The following is a 26,231-nucleotide window of genomic DNA, read 5'->3' as shown; positions in this document are numbered from 1 at the left end:
TCCTTTTAATGGAAAATGCAGGGAAGAGGGAAAAAAAAAAGAATTATTGTCAGAAAAATCTGCCATTAGTCCATTATAGCAGGTTGCTCACTCCCCTAACCAGCCTTTTTGATGCTAACAAGCTCGACATTGGACACCTGCAGATCAAAGTCCATGATTAAGAATTGAAGAATGTCCATGGAAGATCCAAATTTATGCCAATGATTTCACAGTGAGCAGATCAATTTTAGAATGACGTTACTAGCATAAATGATGCCAGGAAATCAATTGCCCAGTTGAAAGGTTTAAGGGTAGGACACGGTTTAAACCAGTTACAGCAGTCGGCTAGAATGGAATTTGTTTGCCTAAATTTTCCATATAACTTCAATTAAATTCACAAGGAAAATGAGAACCATCTCTATGTATATATCTATTTAAAAGAGTTAGTTTGCGGTCATCAACAACATGCCTGTATCAGAGATTTGCAGTGAGAATGCACACAACCTTTCAGTAATAAAAAATTTAGAGTTAGAAAGAACAAAAATAAGCAGGTGGCTACTTCAACTAGAAGGCGTAAATGGTTATTGGTAAATTTCGGTTTCTAGTTTAGGCCAACATTAGACTTCTTTTTTTTTATGAAAAAAAAAATCAGACTTTACACATCGGCCGGTTAAGTAGGACATAATTCTGCACAAGGTCGGCGGAGGCTGCGGCAGGCTGGGGCCACGGAGGGCCAGCGGAGGCTGCGGCAGGCTGGCGATGGCCGCAGCAGGCAAGGCCATGGCTGGACCCTTGTTTCACAGAAAGTTGAAAAGAGACCACAACATGGACTGCACCTTCCCTCTTATTTAATCCCCTTTGTTCTCCATATTCCACAAGACTGATAGGCTTTGGGTGCAACAAGAAGCAAAGTTAGTTTATAAAAGAAACATCAGATAGGACTCAGCTAAATGAGGCTGATGGATCCAGCATACAAAGGCCAAATAAGTTCAAGACGAGTTACATGCGAGAAGAAATGAAGAGTAAGATCAATATTTACTACTAGTATTAATTACAACTTTGAGATACAACTTGATTTCACCATCACAGCAATCTTTCCTATAACAATCTCATTTTCTGTTTCTGTAATTACAAGGACTTGATTCCACCATAACAGGAAATCTTTCCGTTAAGACCACTTTTTTCCTTCCTTCAATCAGAATAGCCACTGGAATCGAAAAGGCAATCATTTCTGTTATGTTTGTAAATCCAGCAAAGATTTGATTGCACCATCACAGAAATCCTTCCTACGACAACCCCCTTTCTCCAGTCCTTTTGATCGAAAAGCAGCCACAAAATCTAAAAGGTAATCACTTGTCAAGTTTGTTGGACAACTTAATTAACAACGATTTCACAACTTAATTGATGTGCACTGGAAGATGAAATATATCTAGTTGTAAACAAATAAATAAAGAGTAATGCTGTGGGGAGCCAGTTATATACTCCCCGAATGCTCATTTCGCCATGTGGCACAGGAAGGTTGGTGTCCAGGCGCGAATTGGTGCACCATACATGAGGGGGTGGTTGTTAAGCTGCCAGCTCAACATTGGAGCCAAGGCCTGTTAAAGATGCACCCCTTTGTACCAAAAAAAAAAAAAAAAACACCCCAAAGCATCTTTTAGAAATAAAGAGTCCTTTCAATTTACATTAGTAAATGTCACCTGGCCGCCCTTCTTGAACATGCAAGACTGAAAGGTTGCAGTAATAGTTACTTCTTGAGAAAGTACAACCCATCCCTCATTTCTAGCTTCTCTTCAGTTATAAGACCTGTCAGAAAGCTCTGCAGTTGCTGGAGTGACTTGTCATAAGAAGGTTCAGCTACACAGAACATCTGAAATACAAGGGTGTTGTATAAAAATACGCAACTTTGTCAAGATATGCAACTTCAGAGAAAATTTGTTAAATTTGATAATGAACTACCTTCAAAGTATTATGTATCCTATCCAGTGTCATACTGCCAAAATTGGTGAGCATCCCGATGATGAATTTCTGCATCCAAGGGAAGCATTAGTTAGCAGAGCTGGTGAATTTGTTAAAGAAAACAATTTTCACAAGGGCAAAAAAGGAGAAGAAAGTCAATTTGTTTTCTAACTTCTGGGATATCCATATTCAACACAATTTTCGGCCCCGACAGATGCCAACCACATTCAGAACTACAAGTAAAACAAAAAAAAATAGTATTGCAGATTCTATATTATATTCAACTTGTTTTATGGAGGACTCATAATTAATAAGGATGAGAATGTGCTTTCCTGTATCACATAAAACTCATTGTATGCCATGATAATGGACAACTTTTGGATGCAGGTGTTGCTAGTACCATGTTGGCAAAATCATACAACATCAAAAGTATGTTCTTTTATAACAGACAAGATTATAGCATTAGCAATGAAAAACAAATAATGTTTTGAAGGTCTTATGTTGGTTAACTTCAATAAACCTCATTCTCAAAGCTGCAAAGGCTAGAATGCAATCTGGACATTGAAATTGAACAAGGAGAGATGGAAATCGTCCGTCAACCTTATAACAGGTTTTATCTACTTCATTAAAATTATGAATATTATGCAAGATTAAGATTGTTATGGCATAGAAAAGTATCAGCTTATTGGCAGTAGTAACATTACAACCATTTGACATCATATGTAAACTCCAACTTCGCAGATTTACCAGATGGTCATTGATGTCAATGAGTTGTTTAAATCCCAGTATTGAGACCCATCCAGGCCTGCTCCCTCATTGGTACAGGACTGGGATGGATCAGGACGGACTGGGACGGACCAGGACAGTCATCAATAAACAAGAATAAAGAGAAAAAATGAAAAAGAAAAATGTGTCCCAAGATACCACCAGGCCATCTCAAGTGTCGGGACACAACCATCTCAGTCTTGATCAATGCCAAATGGTATGGTCGGGACATTCCTCAAAAGAGAACCGGTGTCTTGCACCCATCCCAGGTACCATCCTCTCACCAGAATGACACAGTACTAGCAGGAAATGCCAGTCTGCCAATACCGTAGAGACCCAAATCCTTGATGCCACCATTTTTTTAAAAAAAAGAACCATGTTCTTATAGAAGAAAATCTTCCATGAATAAGAACTTTGCTTGGGTTTGCAGATGCCAATATCATTCAGAGTGCAGCAGAGCAAACCTCATATACAGTCATTTCTTTCCGCAGCTGTTCCTCCACAGAGGCCACGGATCTCTCGCCTTCCTCATCTGCTGCTAAAAGGCCTTCAGAACTCCCATGGATAAGCCCATTATTATTCACATCATCAACAATGGTAAAGACATGATCATCGGAATCTGATCCAGCTGACTCTGCTAGGATTCCCTGAGAACACATGAAAAAGAGAATATAAACAAGCTCATTGCTGAAAATTAATCTATATGATGCTAGGATTAGTATTAAATCAATAAGACTAAGAAACATGTCTGAAAAGTTTTGCAAGATATAGATAGTAACACAGAACTTTCTATTTGACAAAGATATAAGCATCCATGGAGAAAACGCATAAACATGTGGAAAGAAATTAAGGGAACAGGATCCTGGTGAATCTGTCCTGTCTAAATTTGTAGTATGTCATTGTGTATGCTAGCATGTAACAAACTTAAAAGGTCCCACTAGTTTATGCAAACTACATATTCAAAGTAGGGAAAGATGTCATTGAACATTAAGGTAGATTAAATTATTTAGTGCCTGAAAGCTTTGAAGTTATGGTAGTGGTGTCCTTGGTTAGAATTTCAGCAAAAAGCAATGTCGAATTTCTCAGGCAATTTTGGTCCAGTTCAACCAAATAAGTTAGGTTGGGGGTCTGCTAGAATGAATGTGATCCAAAAAGAAGAAATCTGGAACAGAGAGAAAGCCTGTTCTTTTGTCCTGCTTTAGATCAGGGAATCAGATATCCAAAACATTTTGCTAAAAATGTTCCAGATTTGGCCAATGGATCTAAGCATGAAATTATAAAAAGAAATCGTAACACCTAAAAAGCAGAAACTTTATCAATGAATTTGTTTGTCAGTGGTAGCTCTAGCATTCCCCCTTTGCATATTGCAAATGTGTAATAGATGAATTTTTCAGGAATTATTTTGAGTCTTTGACTGCCATAATCTTGTGGTTTTTATTCTCTTTCAGTTAAGAACTTCAAATTGGTGCCTTTTTATGTCCCTAACCTCCTATTATATCAGTGATGCAAGGTCAGTCAAAGACCTAATGGGCTAGGAAGTTCTGGGACTTGCTCACTTATAATGCTTGCCATCCCACCTCAGAAAACAACTTAGGAATAAATGACTTTGTGGTTCAAAGAATACAAGGAAGCTTTCTAGGTCTTCCCTAGGGTTTAGGAAATCAGGTTTGCCCTTAGGGCTTTAACCTTAATAAGTTTACTGCTGAACTAAGATCAAACTTAAGGCAATAATAAAATCCTATGCATAAAAAAAAGGTTTGATGAGGACTGAGAAGAGGAAATAAAGGAACTATAGAGGAAACAACTAGAAGCAGAAGGCAGTAGAAAGAGATGGGATGAAGAGAATGAGAAGAGAGAGCTGTTTGGAGAACAAATTCCTTTTCCCACTTAGACAATCATGTATTTTGACCCTTAATTTTCCAGTGGAATTTCTTTTCGCTTGAAGAAGAAAAATATAAAGAAAATGGAAATTATATTCAGTGGTCAAGAACAAGTTGTTACTTGTTTGACATTTTCTTAATAATATAATCTGAGTTCCTTTTAACAACCCACCATCTAGAACATCAGCAATGATGCATTAGGGAACATAAGTTGAAACTTGAAAGTATAAATTTTGTGGATGAGTAGCATATGTAATGTATTGAATAACAAATAGGAGGTCCTACACATTTTTCTAAATTCCTTTTCCCACTTAGGCAAACATGTATTTGATCCTTAATTGTTCCCCGTGGAATTTCTTTTTGCTTGAAAAAGAAAAAGAAAAAAGAAAAAGAAAATTATTTTCAGTTGTCAAGAAACAAACTCTTACATGTTTGACATTTTGTTAATAATATAATCTAAGAGTTCCTTTTAATATCCACCATCTAGAACATCAGCAATAATGCATAACAGAGCATAAGTTGAAAGTATCTTTTTGGATGAGGAGTATATGTATTGTATTAAATAACAAAATAGGAGGTCATGCATGTTGTAGATATTATTTGCATGACTTGATATCTTATTAGAACTTATCTGCCATACCTTGCTAATCCAAAAATTTATTCTCCGGTTAAGTGTATCCACAGGCATCCCAGTCGCTGCCGCAAGATTCTTGGAAGTCCAACTGTGGTGAAAACAATTTTTTAAAGGCAAGGCAATAACATATACAAATATACACACCAAAACACCTCGAAGACCTTACCTTGTTTGCTCCTGAAATTGCATGATAATCGCTGCATGCACTGGAGTCACAGTAAACTGCATGTTCCGATCTTCAAATTGCAGTTCCAACTGAAAGTGAAAATCATAACAAAACATCCAGTAGATTGAATCATTAGAATCAAATGCTTCTACCCTTGCACGAACTGCATTCCTTGTTAGTAGAAAAGCATCTTCCACAAAATTGTTTATCCAAAAATTTTCTAAAGCTATTCAGCCAGAAGAGCTTTTCTAGACAATGAGAAAATGATGGGTACTCCCAGATTTTTCCAAGTTTCTAACCTTCACTGTTCCAAGATTCTTCTTCCACAATAGCTTACGAGGCGTCTTGATCTCATGGAACCTCTTTGCATAATCACATAGTAGTTGATCAACAGAAGCAGGGATGTTAAGAGACTCCGCCTGCATTTTTCTCAAGGTCAACAAGAGATCAGCAAGAAATCATCAACCAATTAACTGTATTATAGAAACAAATCATCTTATAGAGATATCTATCTCATAGACAAATTTGCATAAACTGGGTTACCATTTACATAAATCCATCATCCTCACAAGTATCATTTATTCATTGTACACCAAGTAGCAGCACTATAGCAGCATGTACAGGTTTCTCTTAGACAATACAATGTTGCTGATTTCAATTAGGCTACTCTTGGTAAGCATGCTTTCCGAAAAAAAAGTACATGCAAACATAAATTGGTAGGTGATGCCATTCCATCTCCCATTTTCTTCTCTCCCATCCCACTATTTTCGCGCTTTGATAACCAAGCAATGTATTGAAATTAAGAAGACAAGAAAACAAAGGAAGACAAGGAAGATTCAGGTCAGGTTGCACTTGACACCTTGTTTTGAATGCTATAAAAAGTACAAAACTACAAATCATATCTCTCTGTAGTCAAGGACACATAAAATAAGAAACCTCTATATGGTTTTAAAATTAGTCCTATTGAATTAATAAATTATAGGGGCGATTATTCATGTTTTATCATGAAAACAGTTAGATTTACACCATGCACATGTTAATATACTAATGATTGGCACATGCGACAGATACCATAAATGGTTCAATGGTTAAATGGGAAAAGTAACCATACATCTCTTTACTTGAGTTCAAGTATAGAACCCGCATCAAGTAACCAATCCGTCTATTTTGTTCATATAGTTGATTTCTAGGGCCAACCTATACCTGTGATGTACTAAGTTTCAGAAAGTAGCAAAGTGAGAACAAAAGAAAGGGAGCTTAATGTTAAGCAGCCTATTCTATTGGATTGTTTAAGATAGCCAATCACCATCATAATCCCACCTACATATATACCAATAAATATTGATAATTCTTTCACTGTTGAGGTGCAGAAGGATGCGCTCTATGCTGTATGTAACAGCTCCTTAAAAGTTCTATGCGAATTACACTTACAGCATTTTTATGTTGATAATATCACTAGTTATCTTATACGAAGACAATCTACTGCTCAGTAAGTAGTCTAGGAAAATCTTTCCTGATGCATTTTGGTGATTATACCCTCCCTGGTTATCTATTTTAAGATAATTACTGGCGGTTAACTAATTTTCCACAAGTTCTATATTCACTTTTGCAGTATTTGTTCTTGGTTCATGAGTTGTTCCTTTAAACTAGACATTGCCACATGCAATGCAAGTGATGATTCAAGGGAGAGCTTGAGCAAAGAATTTGAGTGTGGGATGTCAAGATCAAGAGGGAGATGAGAGATGGCTGTGCTCCCATTGGTCTTGATTATAAAGTGTAAAATCGATAAATATTGTCCTTATTTTAGTTTACAAAAATGCTATCGACCACCACTTGGTTCCCTAGCCAGTTCCTCATCTAATATGATGCCGGCATGGTAGATGCAAAATAGAAAATTGAAGTGAAAATGTTCACCAACCCCGAGTGCAGTACCCAAATCCTCTCATGCCACGTCCCCACTTCTTTCAAGAGAGCTGCCTGACACTCCATAGCATTTATGTACCCTTCTTTCCATTTTGTTTTGCCAAATGGGTGCGAGTCCCCCACTTCAGATGAAAGAAAAGAACAGTTTCACTTCTATCCTTTTCCCATCAAACTTATAAAAGAATTTGGCCACAATAGAGGGAGTTCAGCCACAAACAGCTTTTCCATTTAAGAGTATAGATGCTTCCATCAACCTCAACATATCATTAATGCCCTCACAAACTAACCATCCTTTGTTATAATTTTACACCAGCAAAAACACCAAATCTGTTGAAATTGCCAGCAACCTGATTATATTACTATCAGAGTTAGAATACTACTTTTTATACTTATTATAGGCTTCATTCTTCCTTCTTACAATTTTCCAAACTTGATAGAAAACCTTCTATTATCACTGCTTACTCATATCGCTTCTCTCAATTCTCCCCAATTACATTATTCTCCTACACCAATGAGTCCTGATATCTAACTTTTAATATGCATGAATATTGTTTATCTGGCCTAATCTCTTTAAATTACAAGCCCTAGTCAGGTTCTTAGAAGTATTTATGCATGAAGAAAGATAGTGCTCTGGGTAATAGATACTGCTTCTCCAAGCGTCTTAAACTTATTACACAACGGACAGATGCAAACAAAAGCATGTTCTATTCAAAGAAAACTAATAAAGGAAAATGTCAACATTTTCATAACAGATCCTATACTCCATTTCCATTTTCTAAACAACCAAGAGTTGATATCCCAGAGACTATATACCTGTATTGGGGGCCAAAAGTTTGAAGATATTATTGTTGCATCAAGAATATGCAGAGAGATGTCTGTCTCTCCTTGCTCAGAACCTAAGAAACATTTACAACAGCAAGTTAACTTAAAACTTACATAGCAATAGCAACAAGCATTAGCGAGTGATTATTTTTCAAAAAAGTTCATAATACCACTGAGAGATGGCTGGGGTAGAGATGCTTTAATATTAGCATTTGTCCTCTTTGAATCAATCAAATCATTAAGCATAATTTCACATTTCTGCATGCTGCTCTCTCCAAAGTGTATCTGGTTACATAGAAACAAATTTCAGTTTACAAGACGAAAGCATTAGTCTACAAAAGCAAAAGTGAAATTGCAAAGATTTTGTTATGACATCAAGATGGACTACTACTAGATTTATGTGCATGAAGCCCACCTTAAGGAGCTCTAAGGTACGTATCTCTGAGTCAATATCATAATCAGATTTATTTAGAAGCTTTTCTGCCAGCATAACACGGTATTCATTAACTAGCTGGTCCTTCGAACCAATTATGCTGACCATCATTCCAAGTATGTCAATCTTCCTTCTGTTCCTGCTACCTTTCAAAGGGTCTGCCTCTACTGGATCTGGTTCCCAGCTGAAAAGAAGCACAGGAGTGATGGTAAAACAAGCTGATTGCTAATATGTCAACTCATAGTAGTGCCATATGACTGTTTGATTAGCAAAGAGGATATTAACAGTAAGCATAATTGTGCTCTGAACATCATTAAGAAAACATACCGTTCAGCATTTATCCATGCTTGCTTGTCGTCCGAATTGATATCATCATCATAATCAGTGCTCTCTTGGTTCTCTGCATCTCTATTTAACTCTTCAAGAAGACTATCACCAGCATTTCCTGGGCCACTAGGATTTCCCCCGGGCCCATCAGTAAGCATGGTAACAATGCATTTTATAGTATCTTTTCTTCCCCTCAAATAATCCCTAATTGGTTCACCTACTGCTTCAAGAAATACACCAGTAGGATCTATTATTCGAAGTGCCTTGATAGTGGACATATATTGGTGCAATATGTCATAGGTTGAGGCACCAGCAGTAAGTAGGCGATATCTTAAAGAAGAGATGAATGAATCAACAAGCTTTGAATGCTGCCCTGTATATTCTAGACACTGCTTCAAGTCTTGAATTGCAGGATAGCTGCATAAACTTCCAACAAGACAGTGAGAAGCAAAATTGGGCATAAAAAGTGAAACTAAAAATGGAAAAAATAAATGATGAGAATAGAAGTAGAACAAAAGAATGAAATATGAGCAGGTACTACATACAAGCATGAATTGGCACATGAATGTCCACATCCAGAATACTGAGTTTATACCAGAACCCAGACAAGAATTGCTCATCTATAATAGAGAATCATAAACATTAAATCATGACAATGCAGAAAGTTTATTCAGCTCATAGCCTCATATTAGGGCTATTAAGAGACAAAAAGAGAACTGCCCTATTCATGTACATGTAAGCAAACAAAGGCCAGAGGGAAATAAGTAAGAAGGGGAAAAAAGAAAAGAAAATCTATGCATGCACCATGTGTTAGAGAACATATGCATAAGAGAGCACTAGCATTCATAGCACAAAACTAGAAACTAAGAAACGTACCCATCCAAATGTACATCTAACATAAAACTATCAGCCAAAATCATTTTCAAATTACAAAATGAAGGAGAAGGAAGAGCTTGTCAGAATTCAAAATAAATCAAAAAGTTAACTATTCTAAACTCCATACAAAACTTAAAAAGAAAGCAAAACAGTAACCTGTCAGGATAATCCACGATAATCTCAAAAAGTTTGCCTATTCTCAAGTCTTGCAATGTTTCATAAGCAAAATACTCAAGGCGCAACTGCCATCTAACAAGCCCTTCGGAAGGAGAATCAATCCCTGGGTAACATGATGGACGTGAAGCCAAAGGCGATTTAAGACCAGATGACATGCTATCATAGTCAAATGAGTCACCCAGATATGCTAGAAGAGCATGTAAGAACTGCAGAGGAACAGCCTGGAAAAAGGTCAACAATTATTAGTGAACATTTTTAAGTAATCATCATATGCCTTTCAGAAAAATCAGGAACTGATAAACCCAGTTAAAACAACATGATTAAGAAAGCATATGTCGAAAGATAATAACCAATGATAGAAAGCATGACTATTTTTTGAGAGGGAGGATGCTTAATATTGGTCATGCATCAGCAAGGTACGCCGTACCGGTACTGGTAGGCGTACCAGTCGCCTACCAGACCGATACAATTCCAATTCAAACCGGTTTGAACTGGTATCGAATCAGCCAACAGAGAGCAGCGCGCGAGGAAAAAAGCCAGCGAAAGCGCGTAGCGCACGTGCGCGCGCCGCGTTAAATGCCATAGAGTGGCATTTAAATGCCCTGCGCGAGCGCGGTTCCCAGCTCGCGCCCGCGTGAGCACGCTGCCCAGTGCAGGGAACCGCGCGCGGGCGAGCTGCCTCGCCCACATACCGATTCGCACCGGTACCGAACTTGTACCGCTCGGTTCCAGCCCCTGCCCACGTACCAGTGGAAACCGGTCTGGTTCACACCGGTACCAAACTTGTACCGCTAGGTTTCGGCCCTAAAAGGGATGGAACCGTTTTCCACGCTTGAACCGGACCGGTCTAGTACGGGCTGAACCGGCCGGTACGAGCGGGTTCAGCATGCCACATGCATCAGTGAATTCTACATTCTTGGATCATTATTATATTGTACTGATACAACTAAGCCAAAAAGGTAATTTAACACCCATAAAAGTAAAGATCATCTTAATAATTAAACAATTAACTGTTTCCATGCATGGTATTAAGGAAAACAGTGGAAAGTGGAAACCCAACATGGCGGGTACAAGTAGGAATTCTTTCCGACTGGACTTGTTCAAAACATCATCTTAACAATTCCAGGGGGGAAAGGCATTTTTTCAACCAGAAAAGGAATAGCTATACAAATGTACATTTAGGCAAAGGCACACGCTTTGGGGCCTTGATTCTTTTTTTTTGTTTTATTTTTATTTTGCTCTGCTAGCTCACGGCCTTTAATGCCAACAGCTAGCAAGGTGCATACCTTAGCTGGTAAGCTAAGATTGATCATCAAATCAAGGCCTTACAAGTGATGCCGTCATAACAACAGGGTCAAAGAGATAATTTCTAATCGATCAAGGGTATTAGTAAACTACAAATTGTTAGCACGTGACAAAGTTGCACTTTAACCAAAATTTCTATATTCAAAATGAAGCCTAGAGAGTACCTGAATCCACTCTTTAATAGATCCAAGAACAGGAGCTCTGTAATCATCACCAGCTAAATTATGAACTTTAGCCTGTTAATGAAGACAAAATGCATGCATGTCGTAAAGAACTCTTAGATATAGAGAATAATTATGGTAGACATATCCAAAGCCACTCTAAGAAAATAGGATAAACATTCTTAAAAGCAAAATGACATCGATATACACCTGTTGTATGACAGAGAGTGATGCTAACCTTCAAGAGTGAAAAGATAGCAGAAGCATAAGCATCTTCAGTCAGGGATGTAAAACCAAGACTTCTTAGATCACGAACAACAGCACCAATGTTTTTAACCAAGGAAGTGTTCTTTGAAAAAATTGTCTCACGATTGCTCCCATCAACATCCATCTCTCCAGATGCAAGGTTACTCTTGCTCTTTTGGTCATCAATTTGGAATCTGTTTCCATCTTCATAATCCTCAGCCATCAAAGTGCTTAGCTGCTCCAATTTTTTTTTAAAATAGAAGCGCAGCATCTCTAAGGAAAAGAAAGACATAAAACTGTTGAGTAAAGGATCATTAGCAATAAGTAGCACACACATACAGAAACACTACATGGCAAAAAAAGTGGGATCCCTTAAGGATATGTTATATAGATATCACATCGTCATCTAGCTCGGTAATCACAACCATAGCCATGAAGCTTTGTCCCAACTATTCAGGATTGATTTATTAATTCTCATTTTACAAATGTTCCTACTTATGACTAACTCTAAAAGTTACTTCAAGGCTTTTCAAATCATTTTTCATAAATTATATATATGTTATCTTAGATCTTCCCTTCTCCTCCTAAACCCTCCAACAAGGACTCAAGTACCCCACCCCACTACTCACCAAAGCCTGTTCAGATCTATGTTGCAATGCATACCATTTTTAATCAATTCTCCATCAAATTTATCCTTAATAAGTCAACTCTTACAACTCCTCTAATATGCTCATTCCTGATCTAGCCTTTCTAGTTTTACCATATGTCCATCAAAAACGTTCTAATTTTTTGTACCCTCAACTTTTTTCTTGGATCTCATTTGTTGCCACACATTTTTGAGCCACAATATAATAGTAGTCCTAATTGTCATCTATAAATTTTTCCATAACCAAGGTATGCTTGATCACATAATACCCCAAAAGCATCCCTCCACTGTATTGAACAGTTCTAATTCTAACGAATCTATTTCTCCATTATTTTAACCGATCCTAAGTAACAAAGATAAAATTGTGCTGTCTATTGCCATCAATCTTGACCAATGTCTCATTTTCATTTCTAGTGTTAAAATTGTGATCTTTTATTATATTTTATTCTCAAGATATCTAAGCCTTTCTAATCATCTTTTGCCTCAAATTTGAGTATTTATCTATTTATGTTCATGTATGTAGAGACAGAAAGAAAAGGAACTACAGTCCTCTTGAGGGGATCTAAGCTCAAATCAGATCATTGCAAATCATGATAATTGTTATTTTTCTTTTTTCTAAACTTACAAAGAATGGATCTAAATAGTGGGCTTTTTAGTTGGGTAAATCTTCCAACTACATGATTTTTCCTACCTTTCACCGCGCATCTATCCATTTTAATTCTCCTTTTCACAATGGAACACTACCAAGAAAACCTCAATTCCAAGGTCGGAAGAACTGGTACCAGGCACCGTACCGGTTCCCGGGCGAGACGACTCGGTATGGGCCGTTCCGGGCCCGTACCGAGAGAAGGATCATGGGAGAGAGGAAAAGAGAGAGAGAGCAAGCAGGGGAGGGAGGGCCAGAGGAGGGTGGCGGATACCGGAGGAGGGTGGCAGATGCCGGCGAAGGCCGTGGCCGGTTTTTCTATTTCGAACAAAATAGGGGTCCGGCCGTGACTAAAAGATTTCGTGTATTTTGAGTGAAATCGACAAGTAATTTGCCAACTTTACTAAAAATTGCAATTTTTTTAAGGCCGCAGTCGGACCTGTTTCGCTCGAAACAGAGGCAGCGGTTGCGGCCTCACTTGCCGCGGCTGAGGCAGGCCTCCGCCGGCCTCCACTGACCTCCGCCGGCGTCCCGCCCTCTCTCTCCCTCCCTCCCTCCTCCACTAGCTCTTTCTTTCCTTCACCTACTCCGAATCCGGCAACGGGTTCCGTTTTCGTTGCCGAAACCGCACCAGTGAGCCACCGGTACGGCTCGAGACTACAGAAACCGCCTGGTTCGGGACGGTTCCGCCGACTCTGTTCAATTCAAAAGATCTAAAACTTTAAATCAAAGAAAATAAAAACAATCATATCAACATGATTTTTTTTTAACTGTAAAAGCCTCCCGAAGTACCCTTAGTGTTACTTGTCATCTAAATTCTTATAAGTTGAACTAGAATATAGTGTTACATAGAGCTAAATTGATAGGTAGACTATGTATCCAGTATTTGAACAAACCTCTAGCATATAAGACCATTGACAGTCACAATAGAAATTTAAGCTAGAAGAACCAATTTCTTGAATAAATGCAATTTACAACATAAATATCCAAAATATTTTCCTACCTTATATGATAAAAAAGAAATGATATTTCCATGGATTCAACTCTGCCCAATGTACGTGTGAAGCAAAGAAAAGCATTTATTTCAAAAATGAGGATCAAGGATAATGGGGCTAACTCATTAATACTCCAAATGGCATTGTTGATTGCCATTAAGACATGCAAATAGTAATGTGTTTCCTATGAGGGGTATAAGCCCCTTTTCCATCCTAACATTAAAGGAAGCAAGCCTGCTAATTAACATGATATATGGGATGGCCAGAGTTTAGAATGCAAAGGGCCCCTTGATTTCCTTGAGGAGTTAAAGGCCTATAGATGTTCCACACTGACTAGAACTAAACAATTACCTAGATTTCCTTGTAGGGTCACCATTGATGTCTTCTAAAGAACAAATTCCCATTTGCTCTGAAACAGAATGATGCAGAAAATAAGCTAACAATAAATCATGCAAATGATTTAACTTAAGCCGCTTTGCTCCTAAATAAACAAGAAATGAAGAAAAGAAAAAGGAATGCTCAGCTTATTGACGAGATAGAATTTTCATCTTAATGCAGGTCAGCATTAGTTAAAAACAGAGATAAACTTTTAATTGTGAAGTCACAAACCTGTAGTAAATAGACAATATTCTGTATAAAATGCCATGGAGGAAACCAACTAAGGGTAGCTTACATAAGGGAACAACGGATTGTACAGTATAACTGAAAAAAATCATGCTAAAGGAAACCAAAACGACAGCATCAGTTGACCTTCTATGCAATATGAACACATATGACATCAATAAATATGATATGTATATGTAAGAAAGGGAAACCGACAATTGTACCAGGAAAATGCCGAGGAAGCGTTGTTAGGAGAACTGATGATACCATCAACTGGTATCTATAAATAAGATTGGATCCATATTGCTCTAAGTTCACCTTTTCTGCTGATATACTCTCCTCACATGACTGAAAAGCATGAATCAGAATCAAAAGGCACTTTTCCAGATAACCTTTTTCTGAGCATATCTCTTCCAATGACTTATTCAATATTTCCTCGGGCCAACCTTCCTGACTCTGTTTTGCATGCAAAGAAGCTAATGGCATCATCGAGTGTTCATAAGGTTGAAGAGATCAAGAAAACAATTAAAAATCTTATTGAATTTCGTGAAAATATAATTCAATCTTAAGGGCATATGGCATACCAACCTTTTTTATAAACCATCCCTTCATTTCCTGAGCTGCAGAAAGTTTTAGTAGGAAAAAGAGAAGAAAATAGATTCCACAGGCATGAAAATGGGTATACGGAGTTATGATGCAGGACACTTCCCTTGAGGCTAGGAAGCATAGAGAACCAAAGAAAGCTTAAGGTATTAAAGGAGCAGAAATTCCTATTTATATTAGATTTTATGTCATTAATTAGATCTTACTTGTAAGCCTCCCGATCAAAACCACATTTAGGGTTGACAAGATTTGCATTAATCGATTAAAATTAGTTTCAAATCCTAAAAAGGATATAAAGATCTCGCTGCCCAGCTGGCATTCTCTAGATCTGTCACTTGTCTCCGTCCCATACTTTAGGTAGGTTATGGCTATTGACTTGAGTACAAGCAATTGAGTACCAATAAGTATCTTGTTTGGGCAAGGTGATGACTGATGACCATCCAGCATATGTACAAAAGTAAACAATGCTTCTAAACATAATAATTTATGGAACAGTAAATGAAAGTTAAGTTGCTTGGGCCACAACCAATCTGATTCTTCTCCATGGTATATCTTATAGAAGTCCTCATATTTCAACCAGAGCAACATCAGATGATATGTGATGCATCTACTTTATAAGGCCTTCAACAACTCTGACTTCTGTCCATTTATGTGCATAAAAGTGGATTAGATTACAGTATCATGCAGAGCTATCATTCAAGGTTCACTGCAATCAATCAATGCTTCAAGGCACATGAAAGGAAAATAGGTGCCATGGCAAAAAGCTTCAAAAATTTAATTGATGATTTCATAAAGTTTTTGAAAATATATTCATATTTAAATGACAATTTACATGCCTAAAAGTTTAATCATAATCAGCACAACCTATCATTGGAGTTTCAACGTTAATTCAAACTCCTCTTGACGTACAGTCTGATCTGACGAAGGCAGAAGATATTCATAATGAACTTCGTTGTTTCAAGGTGCAAAGTAGAACTCCATGCATGAGATGAGAAGCAAATGGTGGAAGATCTGATTGTCGAAGACTTACCAAGCAGGAAATGAAGTCAACAACAATCCACTAAGCAACCAATCTGTCTTCACAGATCCACTACTTCTACCTTGATCAAAAATCTGACACATAATAGCATGTTTAATTAGGTGTAAGTCAGGGTCTCAAATTGTGGGGTCCTCAAGGAAGTGCTGATTTTTGTTTTCTTGCTGACAAAAATTTGATCTCAACTGTGAAATGCAAGTTTTGACTTCCAAAAACACATTTTGACTTTTCCCAACACAAATTGAGGTCGAGTTCCCTAGCATGGTGCATTTAATATTAATGATCATTAACCTATCCCCATAAATATTTTGACTATGGCCACCACGACTTTCAACAAGAAAAGCATTATAAGTCAACAAAAAACTGCAGTTTAGTGCTATCGACTTTCATCGGACTAAACTTTTCATTATAACCAACTTCAACGAAACTTGCTGCGAGGTGAATTTCAAAAGCAAAGTAGACCTTTGGCCAACTAAAAGAGCCCTAAGGTGCATCCAAACGAGATAGTGCAAGTCTAGAAACTTTTGATCAACGACCTCTTATTTCAGATTCCTATAGAGATCTTTTTAAAAGATTCGCACATCATTGAGATGCAACAACTAGATCTAATTGATGTAGAGAAGATACTGACAATCCAGTGATTCTGATCGTGTTACCATTAAACCACAATTGAAGGATCCAAAGATCAACACCATCTTGTAAGAATTTCTCTTCAGAAGACAACAGCTTTCAAGTTCGATAACCTTCAGCTATGGTAAATCTTAAATGCCGCTGCAATTATAGATATTCTTTTAAAAAAATTTAAAAAAAAACATCAACCATACATGGAGTTTACTCACTGCCAATGTTTGAGCATCATAGTAAGCATGAAGTTGCTGCCAAAATTTGAAGACTGCATTCTTCTTGAATGTCTCCTGCAATATAAGAACTTGACATATCAGTCCCAAAGTTTATTTATTTGATCATACAAAAACTATAAGTTCAGCAATAAAACTAAACAGACCAAGTTTCATTAACAGGAAAAGGTCTCTAGAATGCAGGTAATTAAGTATACATTTATATCATTATCAGTAGGCCATAGGTCACTTTAACCAAAAAAAATCCTGCCAGAATGCAGGTTTAGATCTGTCCCAAACCACACATATAAAAGGTAATGAAATTAATCATACCTATCTCTATAAGCTGATTAGAATCAATATTTTGTTTACCCAAAAAGTCGATGTGTTCTACTATTTATATAACCTAAGAGGAGATACATTCAAGGAAGATGGTAGCTAATGCCATCAAATTCCTGTTTGTCGGTAATTTCATACAGCTTGCTTGCATGTACAAAAATAATAATACTGATGAATGGAGATTGAAGTGGTGCTGTTCTACATGACTGCCTGTGATGCAGGTTGCAATTATTTTGGGGAGGGGAAGTGGGGTGCGAGGGCAGTGGGGATTCAAAGACCTGGGGCAAAATATTTCAACCATATGTCTTGCTTCTATACCAAAGTTCAGATGCTTCCAACTCTCAACCATCAAAACTTCTTGTTAAAACATGGAAGAACATCACACATGAGGTTAGCCGTGCTTGAAGAAAAAAAGTCCTATTCTTTCATTCCTTTTCTCATTAATTTAAACCCACAGCTCTTTGGTTCTGAATCCAGGAAATATGTTACAATCCACTTTCCAGATTACCATTGTAATACCCAATGCTTTTGTTTAGAAAGAAAAAAAATAACTTATTTATGTTGGACTTACCTAATAGTTTGGATTGGGCATGGTTTCAATATACTAAGAACACCACACATGAGGTTAGCCATGCATGAAGGAAAAAAGTTCCTATTCTTTCATAATATCGTCCCTTTTCTCATCGATTTAAACCCAAAGCTCTTTGGTTCTGAATCCAGGAAATATGTTACTATCCATTTTCTAGATTACCATTGTAATACCGCATGCTTTTGTTTAAAAAGAAAAAAATAACTTATTTATTTTGGGCTTAGCTAATAGTTTGGATTGGGAATGGTTTTGTTATTGTAAATCTCTTGTTGTTAGCCACTGTGCAGTAGTTAAGATGTGATTAGTATTTATTTTCTTGAATCTCAAATTATATTAAGATGGAAACCTGGTGGTGTTAAAATTATTAGATTTATTAAGAGTCCAACATTTTATAAAATGGAGGCTTCAACTTGGAATGGAAGCAATAATCCTTAATCAGCTAGGATTGAATGCCTATGTGCCATACCATCACTTATTTGATGTTTAAATATATTAGGACGAGTTGAACATGCCTATTTTGTTAATTAGTTTAACAATCCTGATAGGGATGGTCTAATAGGATTTATGTTTAGTATTGGAACATGATGACTTGTGGTGGTGGTCATACTTGAAGTGAATCCCCAAAGAGGTTGGGCAGATACAGATTATGGCATTTGAGAACTAACAAGTGCTCAGAGTTTATTCCTTGGGGTCAAGCTAGGAGAGATGTCTCCGAATTTGACTCTGACGAGGCTTGTAGAGTGTACAGGATGGCTTTGGCTTTATAACTAAGCGGACATCAGTCCTTTTGAGTCCAGGACTAGGATTACTAATATTATATAATAAAGGTGCTTTAGGTGGCATCCTCTAGTGCTTTTGGATTTGGGTGTCCTTTGTGGAGAACTCAACAGTGATGGAGGGAGTCATGTTGCGAGAGTGAAACTGAGTAGTTGAAGGTTTTGTTAGTTTTATTTTAAATAATTTGATTAATCCCTCTATATTTGTTCTCTCAATTGTTTGCCCATAGTCTTTAGTTTTCAAAACTTCTGTATAATGTAATTTTTGCAAAAGTTATAAAATCTGTATAAATTTCCGAAAAATAATATCCTGAAAATCTGTTTTTCCCTTAAAATTTCTGAAGATTTTAATTTTCTGAATACTAAATTTCTGTATATTGTATCTCCAGAACTTAACTTTGTAAAATAGATTCTGAAAAATTAATTTCCAGAAAAACAATATCTGTTTGCAATTTCTGCAATTTAATTTTCGTTTAAATTTCTGTATTCTAGAATTTTATGTTTTAAAATTCTGTAACTTAATTTTCTGTAAATAAGAATCTGTAAATTAATTTGTGTAATAATTAGCAGTAACCTAAAATTCTGATTACTATACATTTTTTTGTGTGTTATATTTCTATAATCTAATTTTTGTAAAAGAAATTTCTTTACACTAATTTCTATACAATAGATTACAGTAAAGTAAATTTCAAATCACGTTCCGATACTGGACCCTGTACCAGTACCATTCTATTACAGTATCGGTACATCGTACAGTACGATATAACGAGGCGTACTGAGTGTCGGTACGGTACAAGACTGCATATTAGTTTAGTACCGATATGGTACGTCCGGTATCGGTATCGTCTGGGATGTTCAGTATCAGTATGGTATGGTGTGCCCGGTAACTTACGGTACCAACTGATATGGCAAATCCTGTTACAGATTATTATATTATTGTAAATTTTAATTCTATGACTTAATTTCTGCAAAATAAAAAGTTTTGTTCATTAGATTTCTGCATAAAATATTTCAGCCACTAAAATTCTGTCAATTATTTTCCTAAAATTCAGAATATAAAACTCTATGGTTATACTTCAAATTCAGAATAGCTTTGGAGAAAATCAATTTTTTAGTTAGAACTTGTATGGTTGATGTATTTATCTTTGTTTAAAAAGTGTTATGGAATTGATGGGAGATTTCATAAACTACTGAATTATGGAGTATAATAGTTAGATAAACTTGTTTAGCTTGTGGTTATAGCAAAGTATTTGGTTTTTGATAATTATGGGTTATGATCTTGCTCATACTTTGAGAAATTTTGTAAGTCATGCACCTAAAACCTAGTTTCCAGGTTGGGATGCAACAATCATAAGAAAAACATAAATTTACTCATCGTGGAGCTACCAACTAGGAATTTCTTCTCCCAACCAATCTAGAAGTCCATGGTTGGTCTTGTATATAACATTCTACTCACAATCCAAAACATAGCCATGACATTAACAACAATATCTTATCTAACCCCGCATTTGATCTTTATCTTCATCTTCACCCAAGATCCAGCCACCCACCTTACCTAATCAATCGAAACTGCACCTCCAGGACCACTTGGTGCAGTAAAGCAGATGGCTGATACCTTCAGCCATGCTGATTTTAATCAGGTCCTTTTTCTTGACAAAATTGAGTTGCTTTTGGAGTTGGCTCTCAAATGCTACCTCATCTTGCTTACACTCAGTGAATAAACTCGTACTAAATTAAGTAATTTGAAGCCTTTCGTTAGTTATCATCTAAGAAAACAATAAGATATACTGCATTAGTTTAAAAATCACTGCCTACTACCATTAGGAATTAATGTTTGAAAAATTTTCCTAATATCATATGTTTCAATACTAACTGTGACTTCAGACAATTTTAGACCAAAGAACAATTTTAAAATTATTAATAAAAAATTAACAAGGGTTAGCACCTTTAAGCATATTCAACATGTTAATCACTATTATGCCCTTCTCAACTAGGGAAAGCTTATTGCTTATGCGATATCACCAATAACACACAACATTGACACATCAACCATTTTCCACCTTTAACCGTGCGTTCAAGCATCTATTCAACGTTCCACCGTCATTTTTGCCCTTCATAATCAATTAATCACCATAGCAGCTTTCATAGTAATTGGTTCTTTATTCGTGCTCCTGCAACAACCCACAAGCAGGCTTCACTTGCTTTCCCATTAAAAATCATTGTATTGACTATGTCATCAAATAGTTGTATCAGAGAAATTATGTCTAGCCACTAATGAAGATAGGCATGAGAGCAGCCATGTCATTCAACTTTCTCCATCACCTTTTCAAAAAATATGTCCTTGAAACTTAAGCTATATGGACTATGGAGGTTCCCAATTATTTCTTCAACACATGGTATGCTGTACCAATCGGTACAGGTCGGTACCGGGCGTACCGTACCCGTACCGATGGATACCGGTATCGGTACGCCAGTGTCGGTACGCCTGACATACCGCGTACCGTACCGTACCGACATTCGGTACGCTTATGCTAGTGCGGCACCGGTACGGGGTTCGGTACCGGTACGGCGAACCTTTCAACATCTTCGAGGTTTAGAGTAAAATGTACCCAAGACTCGCCACTCTAAGGAGGAAGAGATGATTCCATTTGGAGATAACACATGGCTTGACTTAAAGATCTACAGCCATATATGTTTCATGAAGTGCTGATGGTTCTAGAAAAGATAAGCACTTCATTACAAAAGAAACTGAATAATTTTGTATTACATGATGAAAAGTATAGCCAAAGAACACAGTCTATGCCAATGTTAACTTGTGTCTCTGAAAAACAATTCAACACACCTGACTACATGACTTTTGATTCCCCGTTTGCTTATTGTGCGTAATTCTTTGAAAGGATTACTAATTCCCTAAGCTCCTGCTCTTTTTCAAACATCCATCTGTAATTTGTAGAACAAAATATGGCTGCTTTGTAGTTTTGTCTGTCACAAATGTACACATGTACGTTGAGCCTTGACTTTTACATGCCCATTTCATCCCCAAAACATGCACTAAAAAGATACTTTGCTCTGAAAGATGACAATTCTGTGTAATGCACCTTAACCCCAAGGTAATCACCCATATAGTACATTCTGAGCACCTATTTGTCTTAACTAGATGGATCAAAAATTTCTTACAGTTGGCTATTAGATTTTGACAGCTTTTGGTTTAGCAATTTAGCTTTTAGGAAACTGACACTCGAATTTTAGAAAATGGATGAGTTTTTTTTTGGAGTCTTCCCTGTTATAGGCATCAATCTAGTAGGTTAGAGAGTCTTTCTCCAAATAGAAAGTACGAAAGATTTAATATGAAAAAAGAAAGGGGATTTTGCAGATGAAGTTCACCTTATTTTCAATTTTGCAAAAACAGGTTACTTTTCTTGTTTTTGCAGAAATAGTCCATTTTGGACTCAACTGGACTATTATGTCCCTGGCCTTAAAATAAATGTACACATTTAGTTCACTCGATTCACCCATGTTGGTAATGGATACAGAAATAATATTAGCCAAGAAAAATGTATAATGTTCTAATAGCAGGCCTAAAGGCACGTATCATGGCCCAATAGAGTCCAAAATGGACCATTGTTGAACAAAAAAGAGGACAAAAAAAAACGGCTATTTACCAAAAACACAAGTCTCCATAAACTCGTAAGACCATGTATGGGGGCTAATATCCGCCCAGTGCCGGTAAGTTAAGAAAGTTGGTGTCCTGATGACAAGAGAGCTGGTGACTGAAATCTTGGTGAACGATCCCCGTAACTATAATGACTCTAAGATAGTAAATTTTTTTGTCAGGTAAGTTCCGACTTGTATGGAAAGCGTAACAATCTAGGCACTTTCTCGAAGAAAGGCTCGATGAAATAGATATGTCCATGAAGATGCGGACTACTTACACCTGGATAGAAAAATCTTATGAAGCTTTACTATTTTTTGGGACTGGAGCTTAGGTGGAAGGCAAAGAAGGCCTCCTTCTTTTGCAAAAATAAAACTGTGGATTTTTGTTTTCGAATTCCCTAAATTAAATTATAATTATTCTTTAATACCTCTGAACACCAATCTCCTGTCAAAGATATCAACGAGAACATATTGGTGAAGTCATTTACCCCATTTTCTGTTCTATTCTCAGTTCTCACCAATTCACCATGTAATTCCTATTCTTGTCACTATGTATTTTGGAATGGAGATTTAGCATCAGCACCAATTTAACAAAGCACCTAGCCATCCAAAACACTACTTACATGGGCCTTCTTACAAACATTAGATGTGTAGCATGTAACGGTCGGAATTCCACTACCCAATGCAGCAAAAGTTGAAAACTTGAAATTTTTGGGCGCAAAAGGAGCTGCATTTATAGAAAAAGAGGGAAAGAGGGCAACGCACCTCGAGGGCATGGAGGAAGTGATCCCGCACGAGGGAGGCAAGGCCGTGACGGCAGAGCGTGGCGACTAGGGGGACGAGGTCGGGGCCGACGGAGAGGTCGCCACGGCCATCGACGAGGGCTTGGGTGCAGGCGCAGAAGCCGCTCCAGCTCTGGAGGATGTCGCCTATGGCTTCATCCCCCAAGGAGTCGAGAATCCCCAGGTCGCTCGACATCTATGAATGGGGCAGCTATGTAGAAGCGAAGGAAAGAAAACGGCAGCGTCTCCGCGCGGGGTCGATTTTTAAGCGGATGTCTCTCCCGAGAAATTATTCCCTGGACCCGGTCTACTGCTTCCTCCGTAGAGCGGGCCTATAGTGGCGCGCCATGTGGACAGGGCCTTCCACTCCTAATAAACCGGGGACGTGGCCTGTGCGGGTACAGAGCGGCCGGCGGCCTTCTGGAGGCAGCCGAAGGTTTACCCGGGGACGACGTCGGAGGCGAGGGAGAGGGAGTCCTGCGCGAATCCAGCGAGGAAGGAGGAGAAGCCGTAGGTGAGATTGAAGCCGCAGGCAGCGGTGCCGGCAGGGCAAGTGGGGTTGGGTACCAGCGAGCGGCAGAGCGCCGCTGGGGACGGAGCGGTAGGTGGTGGAGCGAGAGGTATCAAACGGCAGGGCGGCGGAGGAAGCCGGGCAGCCGGGGAAACCGGAAAAGGGGAGCCAGGCGACGTTGCTGCTGGTGTCGACGGCGAGGAGGAGAGACTAGGGAGGGGAGCCAAGGCTGGCGCGGATGTCGTAGGTGGGGGTCTGGAGGAGCTGACTGTCGGAAGCGATGGGGACGAAGGAGCGGCGGGTGGTGGCGAGGGAGGCCAGGTAGAGGAGGGAGTCGTCGCGGGAGAGGAGGTCAAGGAGTGGAACTGTGGAAGGGGGAGTAGGGGTCGGAAATGTGGAAGACGCGGGAGACGCTCGGGTGGGCGGGGATGGCGGAGGCCTTGAGGTGGAAAATGACGGCCTCGGCGAGCGGAGAGGAGGAGAGGAGGCGGTTGCGGGCGGCGGAGGTGGAGAGGGTGGTGGCGGCACGGGAGGAGACGCGGCAACGGCCTCGAAGAGCGGGGAGAAGGAGAGGAATCCGTTGCAGGCCTCGGAGGTGGAGGGGATGGTGGCTGCACGGTTGGAGAGGCCGGCGGCGTGGACGGGGGTGAGGGGCAGGGACGAGAGGAGGCCGCGCTGGGATCCCAGAAGAAAACCCGGTCTAGGGTTTCTTTGTGGAGGGTTTCTGTAGGCCAGGTCTGCAGCTGAGCTGGTAGACCGAGTCTATGGAAATATGATTAGATAAAGATGGAAGGCTCTCATGATTTATATTATTATAATAATGTAATAACAATAGCTTTTGTTTTTTTGAAACAGCGAGGAGGTTAACCTTAAAAAAAAAATTACAAAGCATTACAGAAAACCATCTACATCCAATATATAGCCAAATTTAGGTGAAATTGAAATATGATTCTGGATATCACCATGTACAGCATGTTTTACAATCCGATCTGCTACTTGGTTTTTTCTTTATGATAGATATGAATTGCATGAAACACAAATAATTTCGCTATTAATGGATGATATTTCTTGTTAGTGGATGGTCGGTATATCTGTAAGTATGGGGAGAGTTAATCCAGTTAATCACTATTGCCGGTCTCTCTTTCTTTTTTTTTTGGTTCTTCCAAAGAAATCCCCTAGAGTATTGACTATTGAGTCGCAAAAAAGGCTACCCAGTCGGTTGCACTGTTCATCTTCTAATAAACATGGGAGGCTCGGAAGGAGCTACACTCTCATGCTACTCTCCAAATGTCGTGGAGCACTGATTACCTGTCTGTCTCGTTGTGTCGGCTTCAAACCCACTCAATCACCGTGGTTGAGCCTCCTTCGAGGTGAATATAAAATGCACGTGGAGCATGGATACTCTCACATGCAGCTCTAAGCTCAGTTCCAATGACACAGACGTCGAAGATCCGTCGGTTCCTGACCACTACAAATTTGGCATTTGTGGTCCCTGATAACAAAGCCCACACCCTTGTTATCTCCTCCCCCAGCAGTGTTGCCGTCGAAATGCACCTTAGGAAAGCTAGGGAGTGGGGCTCTCGGAAAACAAAAACAACTCTGGTTTCCGAGTCTCCTTTGATCGAAACTTCTTGTGCTTGAAACTACAGTAATGATGTGCCAATTCCAGCCTAAGCTACTACTAGTTTTACGTATATAGAAATAATAAGTGCTTGTTCCTATTATGATATAAACCTTGATACATGGATGCTCTCATGATTTATACTACTTTAAATATATTTGTATCTACATATGTATGTGGGTAAGAGTTTACATGAAAATACATATGTTAGTATATTACTTACACTGCATAAGATCAAATTATAAGATAATTACATAATTATTCTATTATAACTTATATTAGAATTATAATTTAAAATCATATGTAATTATTATATTATATTATACTCATGTTATAATTATAATTTAGAATTAGTTACATCAAATAATTTTTTTTTTCAATCCTATTGAAGACATATTCAATCCCAAGTCACCTGATACATTTATCCAGGATTTTACTAAGTTGGTAAGGTAGCACCTTCCTTGAAGTGTAATTTCAATAATTAAAAATTATTTATTATGAAAAGTTTCAATTTATCCTAAAATATACTTGTAAAATTTTAACTTATTCAAAATACTCATAGAGTTTTAGTTTGGTATGTCTAAAACATATCATGAGACTCCTAAGTTTCAAAAGATATGTCAATTTTCTACTCTTGACCTGTGTTTATACCTATATGATTCCAATTAAGTGCAAGCATACTTATAAAGATATGAGGTAATATATATAAATTTTAATTTTCAATAGACTTGGACTTTCAAAAAATTATGTGCAAAAGTTTTACTTTATCCCAGATTATACTTTTAAAGTTTTGAATTATCCTGTAAAGTTTTAGCTTGATGTTTAAGACACATAAACCAAGATTCCTAATTTTTCAGTAGTCTTATTAATTTCCCACCTTTGAAGATGGCCTACATTTACATTTATAAAATTTCAATTTTGTAGAAAATACACTTATAAAG

General features: G+C 38.0%; 1 protein-coding gene across 7 annotated transcripts; it reads right to left on the bottom strand.

Moving 5' to 3' along the window:
• Positions 1-983: 983 nt before the first annotated feature.
• LOC103720284 (anaphase-promoting complex subunit 2) lies at positions 984-24,364 on the bottom strand. 7 transcript variants are annotated; one of them, XR_001880153.3, is made up of 17 exons: positions 23,142-24,364; positions 17,007-17,096; positions 14,768-14,999; positions 11,646-11,926; positions 11,411-11,482; positions 9,921-10,162; positions 8,889-9,305; positions 8,544-8,745; positions 8,299-8,413; positions 8,120-8,202; positions 5,683-5,802; positions 5,384-5,472; positions 5,224-5,305; positions 3,168-3,350; positions 1,939-2,007; positions 1,665-1,849; positions 984-1,317 (listed from the first exon to the last, which is right to left on the bottom strand). XR_001880153.3 is itself a non-coding variant. In XM_008809912.4 (17 exons), exons 1-16 carry the CDS (start codon positions 23,352-23,354, stop codon positions 1,727-1,729), a joined length of 2,613 nt encoding a protein of 870 aa, XP_008808134.1. In that variant the 5' UTR covers positions 23,355-24,364; the 3' UTR covers positions 984-1,317; positions 1,680-1,726. The 7 variants fall into 7 exon arrangements, 6 of the variants coding, with proteins under 6 accessions (XP_008808134.1, XP_008808132.1, XP_008808135.1 ...); XM_008809912.4 differs by having other exon boundaries at positions 1,680-1,849; XM_008809910.4 differs by having other exon boundaries at positions 984-1,849.
• Between the last annotated feature and the right edge of the window lie 1,867 nt (positions 24,365-26,231).

This window comes from Phoenix dactylifera, chromosome 10, assembly GCF_009389715.1.
Source record: "Phoenix dactylifera cultivar Barhee BC4 chromosome 10, palm_55x_up_171113_PBpolish2nd_filt_p, whole genome shotgun sequence".
Taxonomy (NCBI): Eukaryota; Viridiplantae; Streptophyta; class Magnoliopsida; order Arecales; family Arecaceae; genus Phoenix; species Phoenix dactylifera.
The sequence above is the reverse complement of the archived record's forward strand: the minus strand, read 5'-3'. Positions and strand labels throughout refer to the sequence as shown.

Coding starts and splice junctions, on each gene's coding strand:
- LOC103720284 (XM_008809910.4), bottom strand. CDS start 23,354: ATGTCGAGCGACCTGGGGATTCTCGACTCCTTGGGGGATGAAGCCATA. Junction 5,803..8,119: donor ACTTTTGGCCCCCAATACAG/GTATATAGTCTC, acceptor AGAAAAATGCAG/GCGGAGTCTCTTAACATCCC. Junction 5,306..5,383: donor CAATTTCAGGAGCAAACAAG/GTAAGGTCTTCG, acceptor TTTTCACCACAG/TTGGACTTCCAAGAATCTTG.